General features: G+C 52.9%; 1 protein-coding gene across 8 annotated transcripts in view; it reads right to left on the bottom strand.

Annotated features, from left to right (window-relative positions):
• INCENP (inner centromere protein) overlaps positions 1-27,895 on the bottom strand; it is a 31,474-nt gene that overhangs the window by 1,587 nt on the left and 1,992 nt on the right. The window contains exons 2-18 of one of the 8 annotated variants that reach the window (XM_023654198.2): positions 25,974-26,120; positions 25,436-25,549; positions 23,759-24,564; positions 17,843-17,894; positions 16,919-16,976; positions 16,707-16,824; positions 15,625-15,676; positions 15,083-15,200; positions 14,876-15,010; positions 14,342-14,353; positions 5,896-6,005; positions 5,700-5,820; positions 5,174-5,296; positions 4,014-4,252; positions 2,312-2,390; positions 2,043-2,150; positions 482-632 (exon numbers count right to left, since the gene is read on the bottom strand). In XM_023654198.2, coding sequence (XP_023509966.1) covers positions 482-632; positions 2,043-2,150; positions 2,312-2,390; positions 4,014-4,252; positions 5,174-5,296; positions 5,700-5,820; positions 5,896-6,005; positions 14,342-14,353; positions 14,876-15,010; positions 15,083-15,200; positions 15,625-15,676; positions 16,707-16,824; positions 16,919-16,976; positions 17,843-17,894; positions 23,759-24,564; positions 25,436-25,549; positions 25,974-26,113 — 2,536 coding nt within the window. In that variant the 5' untranslated portion in view covers positions 26,114-26,120. Of the gene's footprint in view, positions 1-481; positions 633-2,042; positions 2,151-2,311; positions 2,391-4,013; positions 4,253-5,173; positions 5,297-5,699; positions 5,821-5,895; positions 6,006-14,341; positions 14,354-14,875; positions 15,011-15,082; positions 15,201-15,624; positions 15,677-16,706; positions 16,825-16,918; positions 16,977-17,842; positions 17,895-23,758; positions 24,565-25,435; positions 25,550-25,973; positions 26,125-27,895 lie in introns of all 8 variants that reach the window. The other 7 variants (XM_070228810.1, XM_023654199.2, XM_023654197.2 and 4 more) reach the window with 7 other exon arrangements.

Below are 27,895 nucleotides of genomic sequence, written 5' to 3'. Positions count from 1 at the left end.
TCCTGCTCAAGTGCCCCCACCCAGGCCCCAGACTTTCCTGCCTCCCCACTGGCTGGAACCCCCAGCTCCAGCTCTTAATGGTTGCCTGAACCCTGTTACCACTCTTGGCTCTGTTCCCACCCCAGGCTGCTTATTTGGGTCCTGCTGGGCAGGACTCCAAGGAGGGGCCCAGAGCCCCAGCCGTGACACCCAACACCATGCCTGCCCATGGCCAGCTGAAAATTAATACATTTGTTGTATTGAACAAAGGTGCCCAACCTTATAGATCTGGTCTTCAGATGAGCTCCCTGGCCACAGGGTGCCCATCCTTCCCTGGGCGCATCCCGAGGCACGATGCTGCTTTCTTGAGCCAGCACATCAAGCTGCCAGCCCACAGGCACGACAGCCCCTGACACCTGCAGCAGCTGGGCCACTCCCTCCAAGGCCCAAGAAGTCACAAGTGAGGACCCAGGTGTCCTGGGGAGCTCTGGGCCCTGCTTACCTCTGGCCCAGGTGGGGATAGGCTTCCGGGGATGAGCCTCGTCATCAGTGGAGTCATCGCTATTCAGATCCATCCCGTAGTTATCCGGGTTGATCTTGGGGGGAGCCCTGTGCCCTTGTGGAGTCATCTGATATGAGGTGCAAGCTGGAGACTGGAAAAGATGACATGGCTGTCAGCTCCCCCTCCCCTGCACTCCCCATCTCTTACCACTGAAGACGCTGGGGCTCTGGTCGCCTCCCTCATTTCAAAGGAAAAATAAAACAGCCCGTGGGTCACTTTTTAATTTAAAAAAGTCACACCACATACACAACTCTGTATCTTCCTTTTCATCTTAAAGTAAGTTGCAAACCTTCTTCTAGGTCAGTGTGTCACCCTTGAACAGCTCCCGGGTTCCCCTGTGGGTACTCCACGATTGTAATTGTAAACATCCATTATAGAGGACCATCCAGCTCACCCCGACGCTTTCAACATCTTAAACTATGCAGCAAAGAAAACCTTTCTCACACAGCCATGCACGGCATAACACTTCGGTCAATGACAGATGGTGGTGCCATAAGACTAGCACCACACAACCGAGGTGTGTAGTAGGCTACACCACCTAGGTTTGTGTCAGTGCACTGTAGGATGTTCGCACAATGACACAATCGCCTGACCACCAATTCTCAGAACGTGCCCCGTCGTTGAGCAGCACGTGCCTGTGCTACACTCTGTAACAGCATTAAAATGGAAATAGTCTAAATGCTCACCGACAGGGGCTGGCTAAAGGAATTCTGGTGCAACTAGCTGGTACACAGCCATCAAAAATAAGAGATTTACAAGTGCTGAAGTAGACAGATGTCTACAAAATACTAAATGAAAGAAAAAAAGGGAAGAAAAAAACCAAGCTGCCAAATCGTATGTATTATGCACTAAATGTTTGAATCCCACCAAAACGTGGAGGTGAGGCCTTTGGGAGGTGGTTAGGTCATGGGGGTGGAGCCCTCGTGAACAGAATTAGTGCCCTCAGAAAAAGAGACCCCAGGAGCTCCCTCTCCTGTTCCGACATGTGGGGACACATGGACATCTATGTCCAGGAGGAGGGCTCTCAACAGACACTGAATGTGCCAGCGCCTTGACCTTGACTTCCAGCCTCCAGAAATGTGATTGACAAACGTTGTATAAGCCACCCAGCCCGGGGTAGTTTGTTACAGCAGCCCAAACAGACCAAGACTGTATGTGTAGTCTGTGCCCATTTAAAACTAGGTGTGTGTGTATAAAATGTTTACATGTGTAAAAATATAGAAAGATATACACCAGATTTAGAGTTTTCCTCTGAGAGTAACTTTCTATTACTCTATACTCTTATAAAGTTTAGGTTTGTTTTTTAAACAAATTCTCCTTTTAGGATAAGAAAGAATATATGTATCAAAAATAGCAAAAACAACTGGGCCAATGAATCCTTTCTTTTCTTATAACATATATAGTCAACGTGTATACACAAACACACACCCTGTGCCTCCAGCTACTGGGAAGAGAACAATCGGTACTGGGCGGCCTCTCGGCTCCAGTGCCCACGTCTCACCTGCACGTCCACGGTCACGTTCAGGCTTTTGCTGGCCGCCGCAGCCTCCCTCGCTTTCTTCTGCTGCTCTTCCTGCAGCCGCTGCTCAGCCAGGCGCTGCTGCTCCTCCTGGGACACAGAGGCCAGCGGGGGTGTTAGCCAGCCTGTGTGTGCTCTCCCTTCCCCCACGCCAACCCCACGCATCAAGGCAGCTCCTGCACCAGGTCAGGGCTCCCCAGCTCGAAGCTCAGCGCAGACCCCGTGCGAGCCCCCGGCCCGGCTCCCTTTACCTTTTTCTTCTTCTCCTCCAGTTCCCTCTGCAGCCGCTCCTTCTGGAGTCGCAGGGCCTTCTCCCTCTCCTGCAGCTCCCTGAGGACGGAGCAAGGGCCTGTCAGGGCAGGGAGCCGAGCCCTGGCCCTGTTCCCATCCCTGCCAGGGAAGCCAGGCCCACCGGCACACGCTGTAGAAGACGGGACGGCAGAAATGGGCAGACCAGCTAAGAGCCAGCTGCTGCACTTGTGCCCGAAGGGCTGGGAGAGGGCACACCCGAGGGTGTAAGGAGCACTCAGCTGTGGAGTCCACCAAATTTGGCCTCCACTCTTCCACACAACTGAGGTCTCTGAGCCTCAGTCTGATCTGTGCAATGGAGATCACGATGCCTTCCCCCAGAGTCACCGTGAGAATTACATGAGTTCACGGAGTCACCGCCAATCATCCCAACCCGCAGGGCAGACGCTCAGCTCCAAGCCTGGCGTGAAGCAGGGGAGGGCTGTTCATGGGCTCTGGAGCCACCTCCACTGACTAGCTCGTGACTTTAAACAGGTCATTCAACTTCTCTGAACCTATTGCCCCCTTTGGGAAGTGGAGCTGCTGGTTCCTATACCACAGGAGCCGTCAAGCGAGGATTAAACAAGGAAATGTGTGCAAAGCGTGTAGCTCGGTACCCTCCAAAGCTGCCAACTATTATGACCATCACATCGTCACCCCTTGAGGCCTCTGGCACTGCCCAGCACACATCCAATTCTAAAACCACATCAGCTGCCACCTACCCACACTCTGTCCAGCTCCCAGGCTCCTCTCTCCGACCCTGCCCACAGGCCCAAGGACCCCTTTGCGTCAATCAATGAGCACCAGGAGACAGCCCTGACGCAGCCCAGCCCTCTGGCTGTGACTCCCCACTTCTCCATTGGGCCCGCAACCACCACAAAGACGGACACGGGGAAAAGTGCTGCCTAGTGCTTTCCAGGAGGTGGAGGCAGGAGAGAGGCAGCCGCTGGGCGGGGGTTTGGGTACATCCACATGTCAACACAGGCGCATCATCCCACGTGTCTCCGGGCCAACAGCGACTGTGGCTCAGCCTCGATGGCATCCCCAGACGCCAGCACAACCAGTCACACAGGAGCCCCCGGAGAAACGCATGTGGAACTAGATGGGGAATTCTTGCCTATTGCGCAGAGACCACTGCGTCCAAGAGCTGGAAGCCTCAGGGCTCATCTGCCGTGGTTCCCAACGGGGGACAGTCAGGAAATGTTGGTGGGGGGCAACCCGAGTCGTCACCACCAGAGGAGGCACGTTTAGTGGGCGGGGCCATAGATGCTGGAGGCCCTGAACTGCACCACAGCGTATGGCCACGAAGAACTCCCTGCCAGATGCCCACAGGGATCACGGAGAGAAATATGGAGCCTAGGAGCCCCCTTGTGTCAGCTGAGGAAAAGTGAACCAAAGGGGTCACACACCTGGCTGGAGGCAGAACCAACAAAGCCCCGAGAGACCCCATGGACCACTCCATGCATCTCCAGTAGCCTACGAGCCTTATTTGGATGGTCTGCCTGCTGCGGGCCTCTGGGCTTGGAGCCAAGAAAAAAGTCTGTTCTTCTTTTACAAACCCCCAAGCGAAGGTGACAGCCACACCTGTCTCTCATCTAGGCGCAGGAGGACAGGTGGGATGATAGCGGGTTGGCCCACCAGCCTGGCCAGCCAGGGCTCCCTCACCTCTCGGCCTGGAGCCGCTCCTGCTCCTTCTGCCGCTCCTGCTCCTTCTGCCGCTCCTGCTCCTTCTGCCGCTCCAGCTCCTTCTGCCGCTCCAGCTCCCTCTGCCGCTCCTGCTCCCTCTGCCGCTCCTGCTCGCGCTGCTCCGCCAGCCTCTTGGCCTCGGCCGCCTTCCGCAGCCGCTCCTGCTCCTCCTCCTTCTTCTTCTGCAGTAGCTCCTGGTGCCGCCGCTCTTCCTCCTCCTGCAAACCAAGAGCAAAGGGCAGGGCCCTCAGGCCAGGCGTGGGTGAGAGAAGCAGGAGGGAGGTCGGGGAGGGAGGGAGGCGAGGCTGGCCGGAGGGCCTGCTTCCACCCGGCAGCCCAGACTCCTCTGGCATCCGAGAACGGCAGGGGCTAAGCTGAGGGACTCCCCCCAGTGAGGCTCCAAACAGAATCACCACCACCGGCCCAAGAAGGCATCTTCTGACAACTTCTTTTGCTGCACCATATTTAGTGTTTATGGGTATAGACTCTCAAGCCAGACTCACAAGCTGTGTGACACTGGGCAAGCTGCTTAAGGTCTCTGGCCCCAGTTTCCCCATCGATAAAACGAGAACAAGAGTAATACCCACCCTTCACGAAGTTGTTGAGTTTATACAAATAACACTTAGAACAGTGCCTGGCATGTAGTAAAAACTCAATAAATCTTAGCCATTAGTATGATAACCCCTAACGCCAGATTTGTGTCCCCTACGGTCCTAAGACTGACAATTCCCAGGAAGAGGTAGGTCCCGACTCTCATAGGCAGAACATTCAACCCTCACAACAACCCTATCAAGTATATACCAGGGCTACCTGGAGGAACCAAAGCACGGAGAGGTCAAGTAACCTGCCCAGAGTCACACAGCTAATAAATGGTAGAATGAGACTGGAAGTCTGGCTCCAGAGACCATGCACTTAACCCTCAAACTGCCACCTCTACAGAAAACAGGGGGCGGGTTACTGTCACCAACCCCATCTCCAAGGCGTGCACTGAACCTCCCCTGGGCCTGAAGCAACAAGATCCACCAGGATCAACCCCACAGAGTGGGCGTGCCCAGCGGTCCTCAGGGGGCCGAGGGAGTGTCTGTCCTTCTCCTGCTCTTCCGTGATGCCCAAGCCCCTCTGCCCACCTGCACTCATACCTGTTGCAGCCACCTCAGCCTCCGCGCCTCCTCCTCCTGCTTCCTGCGTGCCTCCACCTCCTCCATCTTTTTGGCTGCTGCCTTTTTCTTGGCCTTCTCCTCGGCCAGCCGCTCCTCCTTGGCCTGCAGAGCCCACCCATATGTGCCCGCTGGAGCAGCCTCCTTACTCAACTCTACAGAGTGAGGCCCAGGACTCTGCCCCTGCGAACCAGGCTTGCTCCCCACACCCCAGGGGAGGGCGTACCCGAAACCAGTCCTGCCCGGAGCAACAGACTACCCAGGAGCGTCAGACCACCCACTCGCATAGGGCTGCCACTCAGCCCACAGCAGAGGCCGTCCACCCTCCGCCTGGCTCAGAACAGACTCCAGGGCCCATGGGACAGACAGGAGAGGGGTTCAGGACAGCAAACCCAGGACTTCCAGAGAGGTCCAGTCCTAACCCTGGGGCCACCAAGTCTGACACGCTTGGGCCCAGCGTGTATAGCCCACTCCGAAGCTTGGCCACCCGCCAGCCCAAGGCTCGCACCTTCTCAGACTTCTCGTCGAACTGAGCAAACTTCTGTTCGATCTGCTTCTTCTTCTCCTCCTGCATCTGCTCCACCCGCTCCCGAGCTTGCAGCACCTTGCGCAGGCGCTCCTCACGCTTCCTGTGGGCACAGGGTGGTCGTGAGGAGCCCAGCCGAGGCCGGGGCAGGCCGGGGACTGGGAGCCAGACCACTTACAGCTTCACCTCCTCCAGCCGCCGCCGCTTGTCCTCCTCCACCTTCTGCCGGCGAAGCTGCTCTGCCTCCTCCTTCCGCCGCAGGTTCTCCAGGCGCTGCCGCTCCTTCTCCTGGGCGGGGCGGGAGCGTGAGCGAGGACAGCCCGGCGCTGGCCCAGGAAGGTGGCTGGCCCAGGACAACCTCCCAGCCCCAGAGGCTACCCAGCGGCCCCCATCGCCCCCAGACAGACAGGCAGCAGCATCAGACAGCTTCTGGGAGGCAGAGCTGGCCCCAAAGACGGCTCCATCCTCACTCAGATTGAGGCCTGGGGCTTCAGTCCCTCCCAAAGGCCTCCCAAGGGCCTGAGTCCCAAGTGCACTTGACTGAGCCCTGCCAAGTCATAGGCAGCACAAAAACCAGGTTCAAAATTGGATGTATGCTCTGACTATAACAACATAAAAGTTCATGTGAAAAGAAAATGAAGAATGAGATTGGGAAGGGACAGAAAGACAGCGCTGACAATTATGGTTAATGTTCTATTTAAGGAGGCAGTGGGTATACAGTGTTTATTATTATTATGCTTTATAACTTTCATACTGTGTGTATACACACACACACACTCTTGTATATATCAACTATTTCACAAGAGTGGGAAAAAAATAAAAGAAGATATTGCCAAATGCTAACAGAGGTTACCACAGGCTGGCGAGACAGACTAGGGATGGTATTTTTTCCTTTATTTTCCAAACTTCCCGTGATAGGGCTACATATTTATTTTAAAAACAATCTTTTTCAGTTGGTTGTGCAGATCAATGCTGGGACCCCCTCCTCCGCAGGCCCAGAAAGCCCCAGGAGCACGGCAATAGCAGGGGGCAAGCAGCGAAACAGACAGGGGATCCAGGCCCCCTGGCCAAGGATGAGACCACTGCTTTACCCCGGAATGGTCAGGGGATGAGGGTGGAAGCTGGGACCCGGCCTAGAGGCTCCTCACCCACCACCCCAACCTGGCTCCCATGAGACTCCCATCTCTGGGCTCAGCCACCCATGGGCCCCCCTGTCTCTGCACTAGTTACTGTCCATTTCCCCTTGACCTCTGACCTTTTTATTCCCACCGGGAAATCCAGCCCCAAGGTATTACAATCCTAACGATGGAGAGAAGAGAGCTGGTTATGGGTAGGATGGCGTAGACTCACCCCACTCCGTCTCGCCCACTGAATGTGGCTATGAGACCCAGCAGAAGGCATGGAGCAGTGGGTTGAGGCCTCTGCCAAGTCAACGACAGAAGGCAGATCAGGGAAGAAGATCAGACCTTGAAGCAGCAGTCAGTTTACCATTTTTTTCCCTCCAGCCTGAACTCAATGGAAACCCTACAGGGATCGCTGGGGTGCAGACAGGCAGGAGTCTGAGAACAGCCCTCTAGTTCTGACTCAAGGAGTGGAAACGGAAGATCCAATGCTCAGAGAACGCAGAAACTCCATTTCTGGTTTTTCCTTTGTTCCTTTCTCCCGTGCCCAAGTCTACAAGCAATCCTGTGACAACGGGATGGCAGCAGTTACAGGAACCTGCAGAGTCAAAATTCTGAGGAAGGAGAAGCTTCTTCTCCACACTGTGGAGCTGTGATTGCAAAAGGCTGGGAAAACACTGTCGCTCTTTGCTTTCTCTGTCTCCCCACACGGTGGCCCTGGACGCGGTCATGGAAGCATGCAGCAGAACAGGGTAACCAGAGCCCCAGCTTCCCGGCTGGAGGACAGAAAGGGGGGATCCCCAGAGAAGCGGAAAGTACTGGAAAGATCGAGAAAATGATACACAGGGCTATTTATGAACTCCTGGGCTCAGCCCCAAGCTGGAGATGCAAGGCTCTGACCCTGTCACACTGAAAACTTAGAGAACTAAACTCACAGACCAGCTGCCAGATCCCACAACCGACCATTGGCTGGCACACCTGGGACAGATCTAACAGCACTGCAAAAAAACAGGCTTTGAGATCTGAACTAACCTTGGAACCACACGCCACAGAAGGTGGGGTGGAACCTGCAGTCTGAACCAAACCAGGTCGGGGGGGGGGGGTGGTGAAGGAAAATATGAACGTTCTCCATCAGATTTAAACTCAGAACCTCATAATGTAATATCCGAAACGCCTAGGATGTAACGCAAAAGTCTTAGCATACGGAGAACCAGGAAAATCTCAACTCTCGTGGGAAAAGACAGTCAACAGACACCAATGCCAAGATGACAGATGCTGGAATTAGCTGGCAAAGACTTGAAAGCACGTGTTATAAAAATGCTTCAACAAGTAATCACAAACATTCTTAAGACAATTGGAAAAACAGAAAATCTCAGCAAGCAGATGATCTAAAGAAGAATACAATGGAAATTTTGGAACTAAAAATACAATAATTGAACTTAAAAATTCAGTGGGTGGACATTAACAAAATGAGGAAGAAGAGCCATATGATCATCTCAATAGATGCAGAAAAAGCACTTGAGAAGACGCAACATCTATTTATGATAAAAACTCTCAATAAAATGGGTACAGAAGGAAAATACCTCACCATAAAGGCCATATATGACACACCCACAGCCAACATCACATTCAATGGGCAAAAACTGAAAGCCACCCCACAGAGAACAGGAACAAGACAAGGGTGCCCACTCTCACCACTCCTATTCAACATAGTACTGGAGGTTTTGGACAGAGCAAGTAGGCAAGAAAAAGAAAGAAAAGGAATCCAAATAGGCAATGAAGAAGTGAAACTCGCTGTTTATTGACAACATGACTCTCTATATAGAAAATCCTAAAGAATCCATCAGAAAACTATTCGAAATAATCAACAACTACAGCAAAGTTGCAGAGTACAAAGTCAACTTACAAAAATCAGTTGCATTTCTATACTCTAATAACAAACTAAAAGAAAGAGAAGTCAAGGCTACAATCCCATTTTTAATAGCAACAAAAAAATAAAATATTTAGGAATAAATTTAACCAAGGAGGTAAAAGACTTATACAATGAAAACTATAAGGCATCACTGAAAGAAATAGATGAAGGCAGAAAGAAATGGAGACATTCCATGCACATGGATTGGAAGAATAAACATAGTTAAAATGTCCGTAACTACCTAAAGCAATCTACAGATTAAATGTAATCCCTATCAGAATCCCAATGACATTCTTTACAGAAATAGAACAAAGAATCCTAAAATTCATATGGGGCAACAAAAGACTCCGAATAGCCAAAGCAATCCTGAGAACAAAAAACAAAGCTGGAGGCATCACAACCCCTGAATTCAAAATATACTACAAAGCTATAATAATCAAAACAGCATGGTACTGGTACAAAAACAGACACACAGGGCAAAGGAAGAGAATTGAAAGCCCAGAAATAAAACCACACATCTATAGACAGCTAATCTTCAACAAAGGTGCTAAGAATGTACAATGGTGAAAGGAAAGTCTCTTCAATAAACGGTGCCAGGAAAACTGAACGGCCACAAGCAAAAGAATGAAAGTAGACCATTGTCTTTCACCATACACAAAAATAAACTCAAAATAGATCAAAGACTTGAAGGTAAGACCCGAAACCATAAAACTTCTAGAAGAAAATATAGGCAGTACACTCTTTGACATCAGTCTTAAAAGGATCTTTTTGAACACCATATCTACTCAGACAAGGGAAACAAAAGAAAAACAAGTGGGACTTCATCAGACTGAAGAGCTTCTGCAAGGCAAAGGAAACCAGGACCAAACGAAAAGACAACCCAGAAATTAGGAGAAAATTTTGAAAATCATATAGCCAACAAAGGGTTAATCTCCAAAATATATAAAGAACTCGCATAACTCAACAACAAAAAAGCAAACAACCCAATCAAAAAGTGGGCAGAGGATATGAACAGACATTTCTCCAAAGAAGATATACAGATGGCCAACAGTCACATGAAAAGATATTCCACATCACTAATCATCAGGGAAACGCAAATCAAAAGTACACTAAGATATCACCTTATACCTGTGAGAACGGGTATAAACACCAAGACAAAAATAACAAATGTTGGAGAAAAAGGAACCTTCATATACTGCTGGTGGGAATGCAAACTGGTGCAGCCACTATGGAAAACAGTATGGAGATTCCTCAAAAAACTAAAAATAGAAATACCATACGACCCAGCTATCCCACTACTGGGTATTTATCCAAAGAACTTGAAATCAATGCAAAGTGACTTATGCACCCCTTTGTTCACTGCAGCATGATTCATAATAACCAAGACGTGGAATCAACTCAAGTGCCCATCAACTGATGATTGATTGGATAAAGAAGATATGATATATATATATATATATATATATATATATACATAATGGAATACTACTCAGGCATAAAAAAAGATAAAATCATCCCATTTTCGAAAACATGGATGGACATTGAAGGTATTATGTTAATTGAAATTAGCCAGACAGAGAAAGACAAACACCATACGATTTCACTCATATGTGGAAGACAAACAAATACACGGAGAAAGAGAGCAGTTCAGTGGTTACCAGGGGAAAGGGGGTTGAGGGGTGGGCACAAAGAGTGAAGTGGAGTACTTATATGGTGACAGACAAATAATAACGTACAACCGAAATTTCACAGTTTTGTAAACTATCATGACCTCAATTAAAAAAACAATTCAGTGACTGGGTCCAAGAGAAGAATGGAGAAGACACATGTCAGGAAACATGAAAATAAATCAATAAAATTATCTAATCTAAACATAGAGAAAAAGATATTGGAGAAAAATTAACAGCCTGAGGGAAGAGCGAGACGACACCAAAAAGTCTATCATTCGTGTCCCTGTCATCCCACAATGGAGAGGAATGAGATACTGAAAAAAAAATTGAAGAAATAATGGCTGAAAACACCCCAAGTTTGGTAAAAGACATAAATCTACAGATTCAAGAAGGTCATCAAAACCCAAACAGGATAAACCCAAGGAAACTCATATTCAGTCACATCATAATCACACTGCTAAAACCTTAATACAAAGGGGAAAAAAATCTCAAAAGCAGCCACAGAAAAAGACACATTATCTACTGGGAGCAATGATTTGAGTGACTGGAGATCCCTCATCAGAAACTGGAGCTGGAAGGAAGTGGCCCAACATCTTTAAAGTGCGGAGGGGAGAGAACTGCTAATCCAGAACTCCATCTATATCAGTGAAAATATCCTTCAGAAATGGAGAGGGCCAGCCCCATGGTGGAGCAGTTAAGTTCACATGCTCTGCTTCGGCGGCCTAGGGTTTCGCCAGTTCGGATCCCGGGCACAGACTTGGCACTGCTCAACAAGCCACGCTGAGGCAGCATCCCATAAAGCAGAACTATAAGGACCACAACTAGAATACACAACTACGTAATAGGGGACTTTGGGAAGAAGAAAAGAAAAAGAAGATTGGTAACAGATGTTAGCTCAGGGCCAATCTTTAAAAAAAAAGAAAAAAAGAAAGAAATGAAGGGAAATAGCCTTTCTCAAATGAAGGAAAGTAGAGGATGTGTTGCCAGCAGACTTGTTCTCAAAGAATTGCCGAAGGAAGTTCTCCAGATAGAAGAGCAATGGTACCAGCAGGAAATGTGAGACCTCAGGAATGAAGGAAGGACAAGAGGAATGGTAAATATCCAGGTAAATATCAACATTATTCTTCTCCTCTTGAGTTCTTTAAAATGTTTGACAGTTGAAGGCAAAAATTGTAACACTATCTGACAGGGTGATCAATGTATGGAGATGTAATACATGTGACAATGACAGCATACGGTGGGGAGGGTAGGCTGCCTACATTCCAACTGAACTGGTAAGAGACTGATTCTAAAAGTGATTGTCGGGGCTGGCCCCTGGCCAAGTAGTTAAGTTGCTTCCACGGCCCAGGGTTTCACCAGTTCGGATCCTGGGCGTGGACATGGCACCACTCATCAAGCCATGCTGAGGCAGCGTCCCACATGCCACAATTAGATGGACCCACAACTAAAATATACAACTACGTACCGGGGGCTTTGGGGAGAAAAAGGAAAAATAAAATCTTTAAAAAGATGAAAAAATAAAAAAACAAAAGTGATTGTGAAAGTTAAGTGATGCCTAGAGCAATTACTAATTGAAATCCAAACCTATCACCAAAAATGATAGAAGACAATGTCAGAATAGATTTAAAAAACAAAACAAAACCCAGCTCAACTATACGCTGGCTACAAGACACTCAATTCAAATGTAACGATTTAGGCGGGTTCAAAAGCATTATGCTGAGTGAAAGGAGCTCATCTCAAAAGGTCACACGTTGTTTGATTCCATTTATATGACATTCTCGAAAGACAAAACTATGGTGATGGAGAACAGGGGTTACAGGTGGGGGCAGGGATCTTTGTGGGTGATGGAACTGTTCAGGATCCCAATTGTGTAGTGGTTACTTAGTCCACACTTGTACAAAGCATAGATTTTACTGGATGATAATTTTTAGCGTAAGTTTTACTGTATAATTTTTTTAGTGAAAGTTTTTTTTTAAAGATGGAGAGAGGAACGGAAGGAAGGAGAGATGACCATGAGCCATAGAAGCGAAGCTGGGTGCGGGAAGGGCCTGGAGGAAGACGCTGGCCTTTGGGAGACCCCCATGGGGAGGGAGTGGGGGGCCTTTGGCAGGCCCCCGACTCTCCCACCGCCCAGACCAGGGAAGACCAGCAGGAGGCCGGACCTCCACCCCGCTTCCCCCACCAGGTCCCATCCCTTACTTTGCCCATAAGGAAAACACCTCGGAAGCGAAGGCCACGTGGCACCTGGAGTGGCCACCACCCCCTCTTCCTGCCCCAAGAGCCAACCAGACCCCTGCTTTCAACACGACTCAGCAAAACAGGTTTTGTCCTGAAGCTTGAGTGCTAAAATTGCCCAGCACAAGTCAGAGAACTTACCCTGCTGCATTGTAAATTCTATAGAACGCAAGAGTTGTTCATGTCACAGGATCTGTGTTTCCTCTCTGCCCCCACCCTCAAAGGTGGGCTGGGTTGCCCCTGCTCCCCAGAGGCCACTGTCAAGGCCAGCGCAAAGGGTGGGAGGAAACCAAAAGCTTGTGCAGCCCCTTCTGCCTCCAGGGGTCTCAACTGAGCAGTCGTCCTGCCATTTATCAAACAACCACTTCATACCCAGCCCTGCGCTGGGGGCCTGACACGCATTACTCTCTGGTCCATCCAGGCTTCAGGAAGAGAACTCGGTCTCCTCATTTTGTAGCTGAAGAAACTCAGGCCCAAAGGTTAGGCAACAAGTAGAGGCCCCAAGGCCCCTGCGACCTACCTAGGCCCTAACAGAGGACTTTCCCACACCCGCTAGGTGCTCTGTACAAGGGCCTGGACTCCCCAAGCAGGAAAGGGCAGCTTGATGGCCTCTCGGTCATCCCCATGAGCCCTGCAAGGCTCTGATCAGTCTGGGTGGGGCACGGGAGTTCCGTGCAGGAGGAACAAGCCTCAGTCTGGTTCTCTGCTGTGGGCCCAGGTGCCCAGCAGGCGCCTGTCACAAAAACAGGTGCCTAAGGCCACACAGCCTGCTTGCTGGCCTATTGGAAGGCACACCGTCACCTCATCCACCCAGAGGGGACCAGCCTCCTTGCACAAGAGGCAAGTTCAGAGGCCAGCGTCCAGCTGCTGGGAAGCCCCTGGACCTGCCAAGCCCCAGGTAGCGCTGCTCAGGCCCTCAGGCCCTTGGCTGGATGCAGAAGCCCTCCTAGTAGGAGCCCCTTCAAAGCGCCAACGGGAACTAAAGGAATGAAGGGGCTGCAGCCTTGCAGCTCGGGAGAGCCCAGGGAGCCAGGACTGCGGGCTCAGCAGGTCCCAGCTCTCCGTGGCTCCTTGCTCATGGCCGGTGGCCCAGCTCAGTTCTGAGGTATCTGAGAAGAGAACAGCTTCTGTGGCCTTCTTTCCAGACGCCGCCACTGACAGTCCCACTGTCACCCGGCCTTCAACCTCGGTTTCCCCCACTGCTCTGTCCCCACAAGGCAGTAATCAGGTGTGTGACACAATAAATCTCAGTGGCTTTGGGGACCGGAGACGACTCATCTGTTCTCTTCGCAGCCCCAGACCCTGAGGGGGAGCCCAGTGCTGGGGAGCAGGGAGGGAGGTGGCTGTGGGGAACACCTCAAGCTGTGGCCCTGGGGAGCAGCCGTAGGTCACAGCCTCTCTGCTTTGCTCCCTCCTGCCTCAGGGAGGCTCTGAGACTCATTCTCATAGGAGCAGAGTCAAGGGCAGAGAGGGCAGGCTGTGCAGAGGGAGGAGGCCAGCTCCAGAACTGCTGGATGCCTCCAGCCAGCCACCCAGCGCCTCTGGTTCACCTCCACCTCCCATCTCCCTTAACACTCCTGCTGCCGAGGTTAGTGCTTCTACAGGTGTCAGTTCCACAAGGACAGGGCGACAGCGGGTAAGTGCTGGGTGGAGCTAGGTTACAAGCACAGGAAAGGCTTTACTTACAACGAAGCTGCACTGTGGAGGAGAGGAGACAAGGAAAAGCCGAGAGTTAATGCCAGGCCGGGGGCCGTCCAGGGAAGCAGGCCAGGCTCCTGGCTGTGCCAGTCTGCTCGGGGCCTGCACCCTCTCGCCAGCAGCACCACCACCTCCTCGCAGCTCACCCAGCCCTCTACCCCAACGAGTGAACGCGTCCACGTCTCCCTCACCTTAACCACTCAAACCACTGGGGCTACGGGGCTGGACGGGCACGGCGGTGGCCAGCTAGACCAACCTCCTGGGTGTGCCCAAGGTCCACGACCTAGGGGTCACACTGCGCCAGTCAAGCCTCTAGGCTGCAGCGTAGAGGCCAAGAGGTCCGGACAGTCCCCAAAAACCAAGGCAGCCCCTGGCCACAAAGGCTTGAGCTGGCCTTTAACCAGTGCCAAGCCACACCTGCCTTGGCCCAGACCCACACTGCTCTCAGTAGCCTAGGGGACAGACTGGAGCCTTCAGTGATGCTGCCCCAGCTCTAGCAAAGCTTGGCACGGGCTCCCTCACCTTAGGGTCCACGCGCAGGGGAGTGTTGCGCTTAATGAAGGATTTCATGACGCTGCTGCGGGAGGCTGAGGTGGGCGTCATGAGCATCTGGTTCCTCTGCACGGTGTGCAGGAAGGTCCGGAGGGGCCGCACCACCTGCAGACGAGGACCAGGGTCAGGACTCAAGGATGGGGCAGGAGCACGGAAGGAGGGCGGATGTCTGCTCACCTTGTTAGCTGGACAGGGCGGGGAAGGGGTCTTGCTCCTGGGGGGCTGCAGCTCCTCATCCTCCAGCTGCTGGTCCTCATCCAGCTCGCTCACCGCCTGCTTGTAGCTGCGCTTCCTCCTGCCGAGGTGCAGGTGGCAGCAGTGTCACAAGGCTGACCCTGGTACCCTCCCCAGAGCCCCAGCCACGCCCCATAAAAGATCACCCCTGTGAGCAAAACTGGGCCCAGTTCACAGGACACCAGACTGAAAGAGGTGGGGTCTCCCTGACCGACCCTCTGCTGCCCAGTCAGAGTTAGGGACGTTACCAGTCCAAGGTCGCAAAGCCAGGAGGACACAGAAGGATGGGGTCTATAACCAGATCGCCCACTCCCAGGGCAGGCTCATCGCACGGTATCAAGCCACCTCGCTCCTTAAGTCAGAGCACCAGGCCCCACCCGAGAGGCAACAGATGCCCCTGACCACACACCCACTGCCCACACGAGGACTCGAGGTTCACGCATGCTCCCCTGGGCCCCTCACAACACCCCTTCCCAGATGCAAACCTGACACTCTGGGGTGGCTCCTTGGGGCCGTCTGCTTGGTCAGTCTTAACCTCTGTGAATAGAACAGTTTCAGGGAGGCTGCAGGGACGGCTTGGAGGGGTCAGGGGAAGGTGGCCACTGGTAGCAGCCATGGCCAGGGCAGGGCTCTCTTCCTGGCAGTCCCAAAGGCAGCCAGTGGCGGAAGCATCAGCCTTAGCACTGACTGGCCTTGACAAACCTGTGGACACTGAGAGCTTAGCATGCTATCCCCAGTGCCTCACCCCTATATGTAGACCCCTCACCCCCATGCCTGGCCTCTGTGACAAGAACAGCAGGACGATCCCATCAAGGGGGTTTTGGAATCCCACTCCTCCTGGCCCTTCTAGCTGGGGCCGCCGGGACAAGACGAGGGCCAGGTTCCTGTGCAGGGTCCACATGGGGTGGTGAATATTTTGTTTCCCTGGTAGGAGAAAGCGCCAAGCTCTCCCAGGCCCTTTAACACTCCACTCCAAAGGGTCCTTGCAGTCCCCCTGGGGGACTGTGGCTGGCCTGGCCATTGTCCCTAACCCCGTCATAAAGCTGGGGAAGCAGTGTTCAAGATCTCACAGCCACGGTGCTCTTCCCAGCGGGAGATGTGAGCCAGACTCTGGGATACCCCAGCAGTCTGGGGGTGCCAGAGCCCACAGATCTCCCACCCTCTTTAGACAGGGGACCCACAAAGGTGAGAAGTGAGCAGCGGCAGAGACAAAACAAGAGGCCAGGTGTTCACACCCCAGCGCAAGGTTCCTCCCACCGCCCCCTGGAGCGGGGCCAAGGCCTGGACCTGGCAGGTTCACAGCTAATGCCCCAATTCAGGCCGTTCCCCCGCTTCCTGCACCAACCAGCTATGGCCACGCACATGGCACTCGGCAGCAGCTGCAGCCAAAAGGTGAGAGATGAACTCTGCAGACTCAAAGGAGATCTGCGCACCCCTGGGTCTTGGTTACCTTCAGCCGATCAGTCCAGAAGATGGGGCTTTCCTCCCCGCCAGAGACAGTCAGGCCAAGGCCGCCAAGGTTCCCACAGCCCGAGGTATCTGTACATGGCAGGTCGGGAAGACTCACCTTGCAGGCCTTCAGAGGGCGTTTCGTGGCCACCAGCCACAGGCCGTGAGACAGGCGTGCTAATGGCGATCTTGGTGGCACTGTGGGACTGCGAGGTATTCCTGTTGTTCTTGGGCACCTGGGGCAAGAACCGAGGCTCTGGGGTCTGAACCTGGGACTCGCAGCACAGAGCACGAGCCCGCCCCGCCCCGCCCCCGGCCTGCCCACCTTACCTCCTGCTCAGCCGCCTCCACGGGCTCAGCCTTCTTGCTGGGCTCCTTCTGCTCAGGGCTGAAAGCAGAGCACGAGGCACTGTGGGACCCACTCAGCCAGCCCGAGTCCTCCCCACAGGAGCCTCTCCCAGACCCATGGGACACTCCGGCCTGGGCCACAAACCCACAGCCCCAGGCAGGATGGGAGGACAACAGCCAGAGCCAGTGGTTGCCCGGAGCCTCTGCTGCCTGTGCAGATGAGGGATGTCAGCATCTGAATTTGGCTTCACTCAGCCCCATCAGGGCCTTGACTTGGGAGGTGAACCCTTTCCCAGCTCCGCCTCAACCCCTTGGGCCCCAGTGAGTCACGTCTCTCTCGAGGCCCACCCTTCATTCACCGTAGGGCCAGCAAAGCCAGCAGGTCTGCCCTGTCACCCCATCACGCCATCCCAGGCACTGACCCTCTGCTCCAAAGCAGGGGTGGGGGAGCCGAGTTCTACTGATGGCAGGACGTAGCCTCCAGGAAAAGGAGTGCTAGTCCAAAGCAGTGCGGGGGTGTAACCCTGAAGCAGGGGATACCCTCAGACCCCACCCCACATAGAATGTGGCTCCTCACACTGCACTAGCTCCTCCACAGGCCTCGGGATTTGATGACCTAGGGAGCCCATGCCCCAGGGTGAGGCTTGGAGGGTCTAGGGCAGGCCAGGACTGGCGAGTGAAGCTGAGGAGCGACATGGAACACATGACATTTGTGTCACTCACTGCCTGGTTAGACTGGGGCAGGGGCAGGGGCAGAGCCGCAGCAGGGGGCAGCCCGTGGGCATCCCCATGAGGAGGGAAGGCTCGGGCACAGGATGCGCTTCCACCCCCGGGACTCACCGGACACGGCCCCCAGCGTGCCCTGCCCAGCCCAGGGACGGGGCCAAGCCCTGGGACTGAACTCACCTGACGTTCTGGGGCACCTCAACATTCAGGAGCCTCTCCAGGTAACTGTGACCTGAGGAGAAAACAGGAACAAAAGACGCCCTCAGAACCCGGCCAGATGGCCCTCGAAGATCCAGGGAACCAGGTTCTGGTGGAGGCTTGGCCACTCGGCCTTCACAACCAGAACATATCCACCTCAGAGACCCCTCTCTTCCTCAGACACAGATACTCTCCACCTCAGAGACCCCTCTTCCTCAGACACAGACACTCACCACCTCAGAGACCCCTCCCCTCACTGGGGGCAGAGGCTCTGCTGTGCCCCAAGCACTCACCCTCAGCACTCCCTGAACTCCTAGCATCTTCAATGGAGCCCTGGCTTTATGTTTCCTGCTACTCCCTAGACGGCACCATGCCCATCTGTGGGCACATCTTGGCTCCTTCACTGAGCTGGGAGTCTCTTGGGAAAATAAGACAGTATCTGATGCAGCTCCAGGCCCCCAACTTCCAGCATGGGCCCCAACACAAAGCCACTAATTCATTCAACAAATATCCATTGACAGTCTACTATGTACTGGGCCTGGGAACCCAATGGTGAGTACAATAGACAGAGCCCCTCTCTGGTCTAGATAATCATCAAATAATTCTGCAAACGTCATGTGATATGTATGATGACAGAGAAAAGAGGGGATTTTAAAAGCCTATAATGAGGGACCCGAGCTGTCTGGATGCTCTGACGTGAAGGATAAGAAGTTGACATCAGGGCTGGCCCCGTGGCCGAGTGGTTAAGTTTGCGCGCTCCGCTGCAGGCGGCCCAGTGTTTCGTTGGTTCGAATCCTGCGCGCGGACATGGCACTGCTCATCAGACCACGCTGAGGCGGCGTCCCACATGCCACAACTAGAAGGACCCACAACGAAATATGCAACTATGTGCCGGGGAGCTTTGGGGAGAAAAAGGAGAAAAATAAAATCTTTAAAAAAAAAAAAAGAAGTTGACATCAAAGGAGGAGGGGTGGGAGGGAGAAGGATGTTCAGGCCAGTAGTTCTCAAAGCATATTCTGGGGCTCCCCAACGCTTTCGGGGGAATCTGTGAAGTTGTAACTATTTTCACCAGGATACCAAAACGTTATTTTCCCTTTTCAATGTGTTGAGATTTTCCAAACAGCACAGAAGCAATGGGAGGTGGAACTGCGGAAGCCTGTGCACCAAATGAGGTCGCAAACCAGATTGGACCCCACACTCAGTACAGAAATGAGCACTTTCACTTAAGAATGTCCTTGATGAAGGAGTAAAACTACTAATTGTATTAAATCTAAATGAGTACGTGTCCTAATATTCTGTGTGACAAGGTGGGAAGCATGCAGGATACTGTGCTGCACACCCACGTCTCTGTGAAGGGCACTCAGGTTTGAGCCCCCCACTGAAGAGGTGCTTTTCTCAGGGAACACTATTTTTAATTGAAAGAACTGACAAACTATGGTTATTCGATCTTGGGTATTTGGCAGACATTTTCTTAAAAAGGAACAAAGTGAGTCTGTCACTTAAAATAAAGTCATGAATAGTATTTGTTGCCAATAATAAAAGATTGAGCTAAGAAAAAAAGAGCCAAAAACAGAATTTTGAAAAACGTGTACCCACCCACCACCATCACTTCATTGCGTCCCAGTACCTAAAGGCTTTTCTGATGAGATCAGAAAACAAATGTACTCCTTTTAAAAAATATGTAATGAAGTGTGTCAACATTTGGAAGATGAGCCTAACTCAGTGAAATACTGTTTTCCAAATGACCAGTGCACGAGGTTACAAAATCACGCATGGCTAAAAGATCCATTCAAAGTGCAGGATAGACCAATCAATGTGGGATCAACAATATGGTTTCAGAGTCCACACTGCAACGAGCCTTTAAGAAACTACACTTGTGAGCCAGCCCTGAAGGCCTAGCAGTTAAAGTTTGACGCACACCGCTTTGGCAACCTGGGTTTGGTTCCCGGTCGTGGAACCACAGCACTCATCTGTCAGTAGCCATGCTGTGGCAGCGGCTCTCACAGAAGAACCAGAAGAACTTAAAACCATACACAACTATGTACTGGGGCTTTGTCGGGGGAAGGGGGTGAGGAAGAAAAAAGGAGGAAGATTGGCAACAGATGTTAGCTTAGGGCAAATCTTCCCCTGCAAAGAAAACAGAAAGAAAGAAAGAAACGACAACATGTTGCATTGAGTATGCACAAATTATCTGAAAAAAATGAATATGCACGATTATCTGAAAAGGGCTTTAGAGTACACCTCCGTTTTCCAACTATAATCTGTGTGAGGCCAGATTTTCTTCATATATTTTCACCGAAACAACACAATGCAACACACTGAATGCAGAATCCAGTTATCTTCTTTGAAGCCACACATAAAGAGATCTGCAAAATGTAGAAAAATGCCAATCGCCTCACTAAATTTTTGTTCTGGAAAACAGTTATTTATTCACACACAAAAAAAATCTAACAGTAACAGGCAACAGGCTTATTTTTTATATTAAAGTATTAAATAATATTTTTAATTTTTAATATTAAAATATTAACTAATGTTAATATAAAAAACAAAATACTAAATAATATTAAATTTTTTTTAATTTCAGTTTTAAATTCTAATACATTAACTATCAATGGATAGAACCCCCATAATCAAAAGCTCTTTGATTGTGTCTTCAAGAATTTTTAAGACTGGAAGCAGGTGCTGAGGCCAAAAGCCGCTGGTCGAGCAGGTGCAAAGGCCGTGAGGTAGGAGAGAGCAGGCTTTTGGGGGAACAGAAAGAAGGCTGGCTGGGCCGCAGCATCCTGAGTCACGGGAATGTGGCCAGAGGTGAGGCTGAGAGGCAGCCAGTGCGAGACCAGGCGGTGCCCATGGGACTAAGAGAAGGAGGGAAGATGAATGAGGAGCCAGAGCAGCAAACTGTGGGACAAAGAGAGAACCAGAAGCAGCGACCTTTCTGGGGTGCAGTAGCCAAGCCTGGGGGAGTGGGAGGGAGCACTGCAGGGCCAGGCTAGAGGTTACGGGTAGTGCCTGCTCCCACCTGAGGGGGTCTGTGGCCAGAAAACACAGTTTCCCTCATTTCCCGTGCCTTCCATCCCAGCTCAGTGCTCACTGGTGAGGGGGCAGAAGAGTGAGAAGACACCCACGTGACCGCACAACTATTCCACCAGTGCAAGGACTCCTCTGGAACCTTAAGTGCCATCCGCATGCCATTCGGGCCTCAGAACCGGTCTGGTGGCCTAAGGCCTGGCAGAAGGACGGCTGTTCCTCTGTTCCCAGAGGTGGCTGGGGAAGCCTGAGGAGGAGCCTGGCCTCTACAGAAGAACCCTCCAGAAACCCTAAAGCGGCCCCTGCCTAACCACTCCTAAGCCCAACTGCCCATCAGCTGCTGCACCCACATTTCTCTGCCCAGGGGCTCTCTGGCCAACTGTGTACCAGGCCAGGAGTGCAAGGGATTGATGCCTCCACCCAGCAGCCCTCGTCCAGGGCACCACGGGCATGCAGAGGTTCCCCTAGCACCAGGCCCCCTTCCCAGCAGCCTTCTTTTCCCTGACTCACTTCCCCATTCCCTGCTGCAGGTGTTTCCTTCCCCTCCAAAATTAACAAGTTGCATCAAACCCTTACATCAAGGATGCTTCTGGGGGAGCCCAAACTAAGACCCTATCTCTGAGTTGCCCGCCCAGCCAAGCCCCAGAGCCTGGCGTCAAGAAGGCCTCCAGGAAGCTCCTCACTGCTCGGCATGCCCGCAGCATCCTTCAGGTCAGCATGGCCACACCCACACTGAGCTTCAGGGACACAGACGCTCTTGGCCTTTATTGTTTTCTTTTGACGAAGACTGACTGAGCCTGCACCATATCCAAGTGCTAAGATGAGTTCTCTACCCACATTCAAGGCAGGTGTTGCCACCATTTAACAGACAGAGAAACCGAGGTACAGAGAAGGGTGTGCCCAAGGTCACCCTGGCTCTGTGTGACTCCGGGGTGACTCTTAACTGCCATGTTTTACTGTCCCCCTCCTTTCCCTCTTCTTTCTACCTCAAGAAAGAGGATGAGTCCTGGGCCTGGAGTCAGACAGGCTTGGGTCGAGTGCGCAGGTCAAATCAGAAACCACCATGCACAGGGAGGGGGCCGAGGGGGAGGAGCAAGGGGAATGGCTGAAGGCTTCAGATCTGGATCTCTGACCCAGAAGCACAAGAGGGCCTCAGGAGTCTCTCCCCAGCCCTCTCTCTAGGCTCCAGGCTCACCTGCCCTCTTGGGCTCCTTTCCAGGACTTCAGGACTGAGGAAATCTCCAAGGCAGGTCAGAATCATCTTGGCCCTCCCGAGAATCCAGAAATGGACAGTGTGCCAGGATGCAAGTCTGCACATGCCCCAGGCTGCGTGACCCCGAGCCCCACCGCCTGGAGCAAACCCTTCCCAGGTGGGAAAGAAACTTGGCAAGGTGAGCGGCTTTCCACAAGGCCTCCTCAGCAAGGGGCCTGCCATCCTAGAAAGGAGGAAACAAGTGGGGCACAAGCCCCAGCCTCCCAACTGACAGACTCAGTGGCCTCCGTAAGCTTCAGTTTGCCCCTCTATAAAGTATGGAAATCCTAACAGGCTAACAGTGTGGCTGCAGGGACCAACGAGACAACCTTGTGTTTTATAAATCTAGAAGGGCCAGGCAGATGGTGGCTGCTATTTTAACACACATTAATACAAAACCTGGCCTCTCCTCTCCATCAATCCCACCACTGCACCATCCTCTGGCTGGACTCTTGCCTCAGCCTCCTACTTGGTCTCGCTGCCTCCCTCTCTTCCTTCCTCTTGGCCCTTTTTCACAAAGCGCCAGGAAGCTTCCAGCAATGCTTGAGGGGCCACAAGTCTAAGCCCCTTGTGTGGGACATGAGCCCCAGATAACCCACCACTTTCTGTTTCATGCCTCAGGGTCTTTGCACAAGCTGGTCCCTCTGCCAGGGACAACTTTCCCCACATTTTTCCACCTGGCAGAAGCCCAAGCATCCTTTGGAACCCTCCCAGCTCAGATCTACCTCCTCCACGCAGCCAGCCTGGACGCTTAGAGCTGCCTGTTGCTCCTCGGTGGCTTGAAACACCTGCTCCCACTGGGACAATGGTCCCCTGGGCAGGGATCAGATGATGATAAGAAGAGCTAAGATTACAGAGCCCTTCCTTCCTGGCAGGCACTGTTCTAAGCACCCCATGCGGGCTAACAAGGAAAACCTCACAACAATGCTTTGAGGTGACGCCATTATTACCCCAGCCGACCAAGGAGAAACTGAGGCCCATGAAGGAGCTCCCGTCATCTGCCCAAGGTCACAGGTGGGTAAACGGCTGAGCTGGCACTCAAACCCACTTATCTGTCCCTCCTAGAATGAGCCTGCTATGAGGACAATTCACAACTCTTCGTCTCAGTATCTCCAGACTAAAGAGTTTTGCTAATTGGAGGCAGCCCCCAAATGTGGTGCATCTCAGCCAACCTCTGCAGGAGAAAAGGGGAAGACAGTGGCCCTGGGCCAAAGGCCCAGGTTTGAGCCTCAGTATGGCCTTTAACCACAGGGACACTGTGGCCACCGTCCCCGGACCTCAGTTTACTCATTGGTAAAACAAGAGGGTTGGACTAGATCAGCGCTGTCCAATGTGGTAGCCACTAGCCACGCCTGGCTCTTTAAATCTAAAGTGAGTAAAATGCAATAAGACCAAAAATTCAGTTCCTAAATCACACCAGCCACACTGTGAGGGCTCAACTGTCATGTGTGACTAGCTAGTGGCTACCATACAGGACGGCACAGATGGGGAACATTTACATCATCTCAGAAAGTTCAAAGGACAGCTCCTTGCAAGATGGTTCCCCAGAGCTCCTCCTGCTGAGCAAGGACCAAGGATCACGCACCGCACCCCGTCCCACTGCCGACACCCAGACTCACAGATGATGCGGGCAGAGGCGGCCGGCTCTTCGGTGGCCTTCTTGGCAATCCTTCTGCTTGATCTGCGGACAGTGGTCTCCTTTTTGGCCACCAGGGAGTACTTCTGGACCAGTGAGACCTGGGCCCCTGGGGAGGACGGGGCAATCAGGCTGCGCCGCACTGACCTCGAGTCCACACGGGCGCCCGTGGGCGTGGAGAAGTTACCCGGCAAGATGGGATCCAGCACCCGCTCCTGCCACGGGGAGGCCGGAGAGCCGGGTGAGTCATGCGGGCCTGGGGAGGCCCGTGCAATCCTGAGCTTGGAGGCAGACCGCCCTGCTCCGACCCCTCGGCCCTTGGGGTCCTGCGGTGTAGCCATCAGGGAGCTCACAGTGACAGACTCCAGTCTCCCGGCCTCTGACTTCTCGGGTGTTGATTTTTCATCCGTTATCACGGTGACGTGGGAGGCCGGAGCTGTGGCTGGAGCCGGGGTTGGGGACGGAGCCCGCGACTGAGCCTGGGCAGACTTGAGCTGGTTGAGATGCTGCTCGGCACTCTGGTGCTCGCAGACGCCTATCTCCACCACTGGCACCAGCTGGCACTGCTCGAGGCTACTTTTGGGCTTCTTGGTCAGTGCTGTGGGAGACTCAGGGGTGGGCGAAGGAGCAGCCGCGGTGGCCGCCATTGCCGCAGCTGCAGCACGCGTCACCCGCCGCAGGACGGAGCCGTTCTCCCCCACCACCGTGGCCAGCTTCTCCACCTTGTCCTTGCTGCGCAGGTGCCGGGAACCCAGCTGGCTGCTCCGCGTCCTTCTGCGGGACAACCTGCTGGAGAACGCAGAGCAGAAGCAGGGACTATGAACGGACGACAAAGCCAAGAGCTTAGAGGCAGAAGACTGCGGTTCTAGTCCAGACTGGGCATCCCTAAGCCATGAGACCCCAGGCCGTTCCTCTCTAAGCCTCGGCCTCCCTACCTGTAAATTGGGGATAATGCCAGTCCTCACAGAACTGCTGAGCTTAAATTCATACAGACCTCCTGCTGACTGAGGTCACACTGTGCCAAGCACCTGGCCCGAGGCTTTACTCACGCTGTCGCTTAATCCACAAGACGGCCCTGAGAGGCAGGGACCATTCTCCCCACCTTGGAGATGAGGAACCTGAAGCTCAGAGGTGGAAAATTCACCCAAGGACATACGCTGCTACGGGGCGGAGCTGGGCTGTGCAGCCGGGACCACCTGACCCAACAGCCAGCCTCTTCCCCCGTCCTCTGCACCCCACAGTCATTTCCACGGGCACAAGCACAGCAACAGGGGCTCAGGAACAGCCCCCTGGGCCACACCTCTGGTCGCTCTCTCCCAAGAAGGTACTTGCTTCTGGAAATCCCACCTCTGGAAAGCCTTCCCATCTTCCAAGGCCCAGATCTCTCTCTCTCACTCTCTCTCTCTCTCTCTCTCTCTCTCTCACACACACACAAACATGCATGAGTACACGCTCTGGACTCCATGGTCTTGGGTCATGCTTCGTTTCCCCACAACATTTCGCCCCTTAGCATGGCCCACTGGTACCCACCACCACTCCTGCAGCCTCTGTTCCCAGTTACCACCTGCAAATCAAACCCTCTCAGTGGGCACCATGCCTCCAGGCCCCGCCTGCCCAGCCGACCCTCCCCTGGCTGGGGGCAGCCTCCGGCCCCTCCTACCTTTTCCGAGTGGGGTCTCTGTTTTCATCCTGGACATAAGAAATCCGTCTCTTCTTCCGTCTGTTCTTCTGAGAAGGCGTTTTGGGCATCAGTTCGGGCTCTTTGCTGAATTCTCTGTTTGGCACAAGGAGGGGTATGTTCATGGCTGCGTGGGAACCACTGCGCCCCCCACCCCCACCCAGTCCAGCCCCCGTCTGTTTCCTGGTAGTGACAGAACAAGCTGGGGTGATAAGCATCAAGCGAGCTCTCCAAGGCCTGTGCAGGTCTGCTGCCAGGCACTTGGAGCTTCCTCACAGAGACACGGCAGGAGGACAACGTTGCCAGGCAAGCCTCCATAGCCCATCCCCGGGCCCAGCCCACCATCTCTCCTTCCTCTTCCCACTATACTAAGCTGGGCCCCAAGCACACTGCACTCAGGAAGGACCCCTGGCAGCCTGTCTATCTTCCCTGTCAGGTGGGGAAGTGGGCTGCTGTGTCCCCAAGGCCATAGCAGCCACACAGCCCCTGACACCGCCTGCTGGCACACCCCTGCCCTCACCTGGTGAACATGCGCTCGGCCTCCTCCTCAATCTCCTGGAGCCACACCAAGTCCTTGTTGTCCACATTGCAGACAAACTCCAGGAGCTTCTGGTCACACAGCTCTAGCAGGTGAATGGGCCCTGGAGCTGTCGTCCCCATGGTGGATCTGTCTGGCGAAAGCAAGGAGAAGAGGCCTAAGGGCTCAGGGCTGGGGCCTGAAACCTTCTCCAGGGGAAGAGCCTGCCCAGCCACAGTGCCTGCCGCTGATCACCACAAAACACCCAGTGCCTAAATCAGGGCCCCTCCCTGCTCAGAGCCACTCCCCAGAGATGCCAATCCACAGCTTTTTTTTTTGCAGAAGAAGAGCTTGCCCTTTTCCTTCCACTCATCAAACTCATCCCCCAATCCATCCACCCACCCAGAGCACGCCGTCCCCCTAAGTCCATACTTCCCAGCCAATTCTGGTATCAATGATCTTTCTTATAAATGGCCTTTTCTGCAGCTCAAAATGACAAGGCATGGCCAGCTGCCTTCCTGGATGAGGGAGAAACTGGGGCCACCACAGGACCCCGTCTCTGCCTGACAAACACAAGGCTGCTCTTCCTCTCTTGCGGACTCTCCTCTTACTACCTGTGGGTGAGCAAGAACTAAGACACAGCCACCCTGAGCTACACACGTGCTGACCCCACACATCAGGCCAAAGAATATGGAATCCAACCGCCTCTTGAAGAGCCCAGTGAACAGAGGGGGTTTTGCGGTGCAAAAGAGTGGGTAAGAAAGTAGGGCTCCGGAGGCATGCTCCTCTCCAAGGGGTTCCTACACTCTCTCCCTTGAGCTGAAAAGCCCTAGAAACGATGAGAGAGCATGAGGGGAGCAGATAAGCAATGTCTTGTGTTTTTTTGGGGAGGGAGGGTTGTTTTTCTTTTTTTTTTGCTGAGGAAGATCTGCCCTGAGCTAACATCTGTTGCCAATCTTCCTCTTTACATGAGGAAGATTCGCCCTGAGCTAACACCCATGCCAATCTTCCTCTGTTTGTGTGTGGGTCACCGCTACAACATGGCTGATGAGTGGCACAGGTCTGGGCTGGGATCTGAACCCATGAACCCTGGCCGTCGAAGTCCAGCTTACCGAACTTAACCACGAGGCCATGGGGCCAGCCCTGACAATGTCTTGTTTTTAAGAAAACTTGTCTGGAAATAGCGCACCAAACTTAACCAGGAGGCCACGGGGCCAGGCCCCACAATGTCTTGTTTTTAAGAAAACCTGTCTAGAAATATCAGGCATGGGAAAACACAAAACCAGTTTTCTCTTAATTTCTTAAAAAACCAACAGCTCAGGTATCCTCCTTAAGACTTGGTTATAATATCATCACCAAAGCCCCAGGCAAGGAAGAAGTGTTCCATTAGTCATAGCGGGGACTAGGTAAATATCCCGACTACTCAGTGAATGATTGAAAGAACAAATGAATGGGTGATGGTCGTAAGCCATAATGACAGAATGCGTGTCTCATGCCATGGCAGTGACCCACCATCCGGATCTTCAAAACCAAGAACCACGCAAAGGTCAGCCTCCCACCTAAGATGGAAGCTACTGCAGGAGGAGCTAAGTCACTGACCCCTTGACAGCTTACAGAGCTTAACACCAGGTCATGCTGCAGCCTCACGGGACTTGCTGGGGCCTGATTTCCAGGGCAAACTAGCCTTTGTTCCTCGAACAATCTCTGCCCTCTGTCTGGAACCTTCTGTCTCCTATTTTGTACAGGTCACTCCTTATCGCTTGGATCTCAGCGACTCAGGGAGGCCCTGACCACCAGCCATGATCCCATCCATTGATTTCAGTTCTCTGCACCGCACTTGCTTACTACTTGTCTCTACTCACTAAACATTTGCCCCCCGAGGGCAAGCCCTTATCTGTCTTGTTCGCAGCTGAAAGCCCAGAATC

This window comes from Equus caballus, chromosome 12 (assembly GCF_041296265.1).
Source record: "Equus caballus isolate H_3958 breed thoroughbred chromosome 12, TB-T2T, whole genome shotgun sequence".
NCBI classification, from domain to species: domain Eukaryota; kingdom Metazoa; phylum Chordata; class Mammalia; order Perissodactyla; family Equidae; genus Equus; species Equus caballus.
The sequence above is the reverse complement of the archived record's forward strand: the minus strand, read 5'-3'. Positions and strand labels throughout refer to the sequence as shown.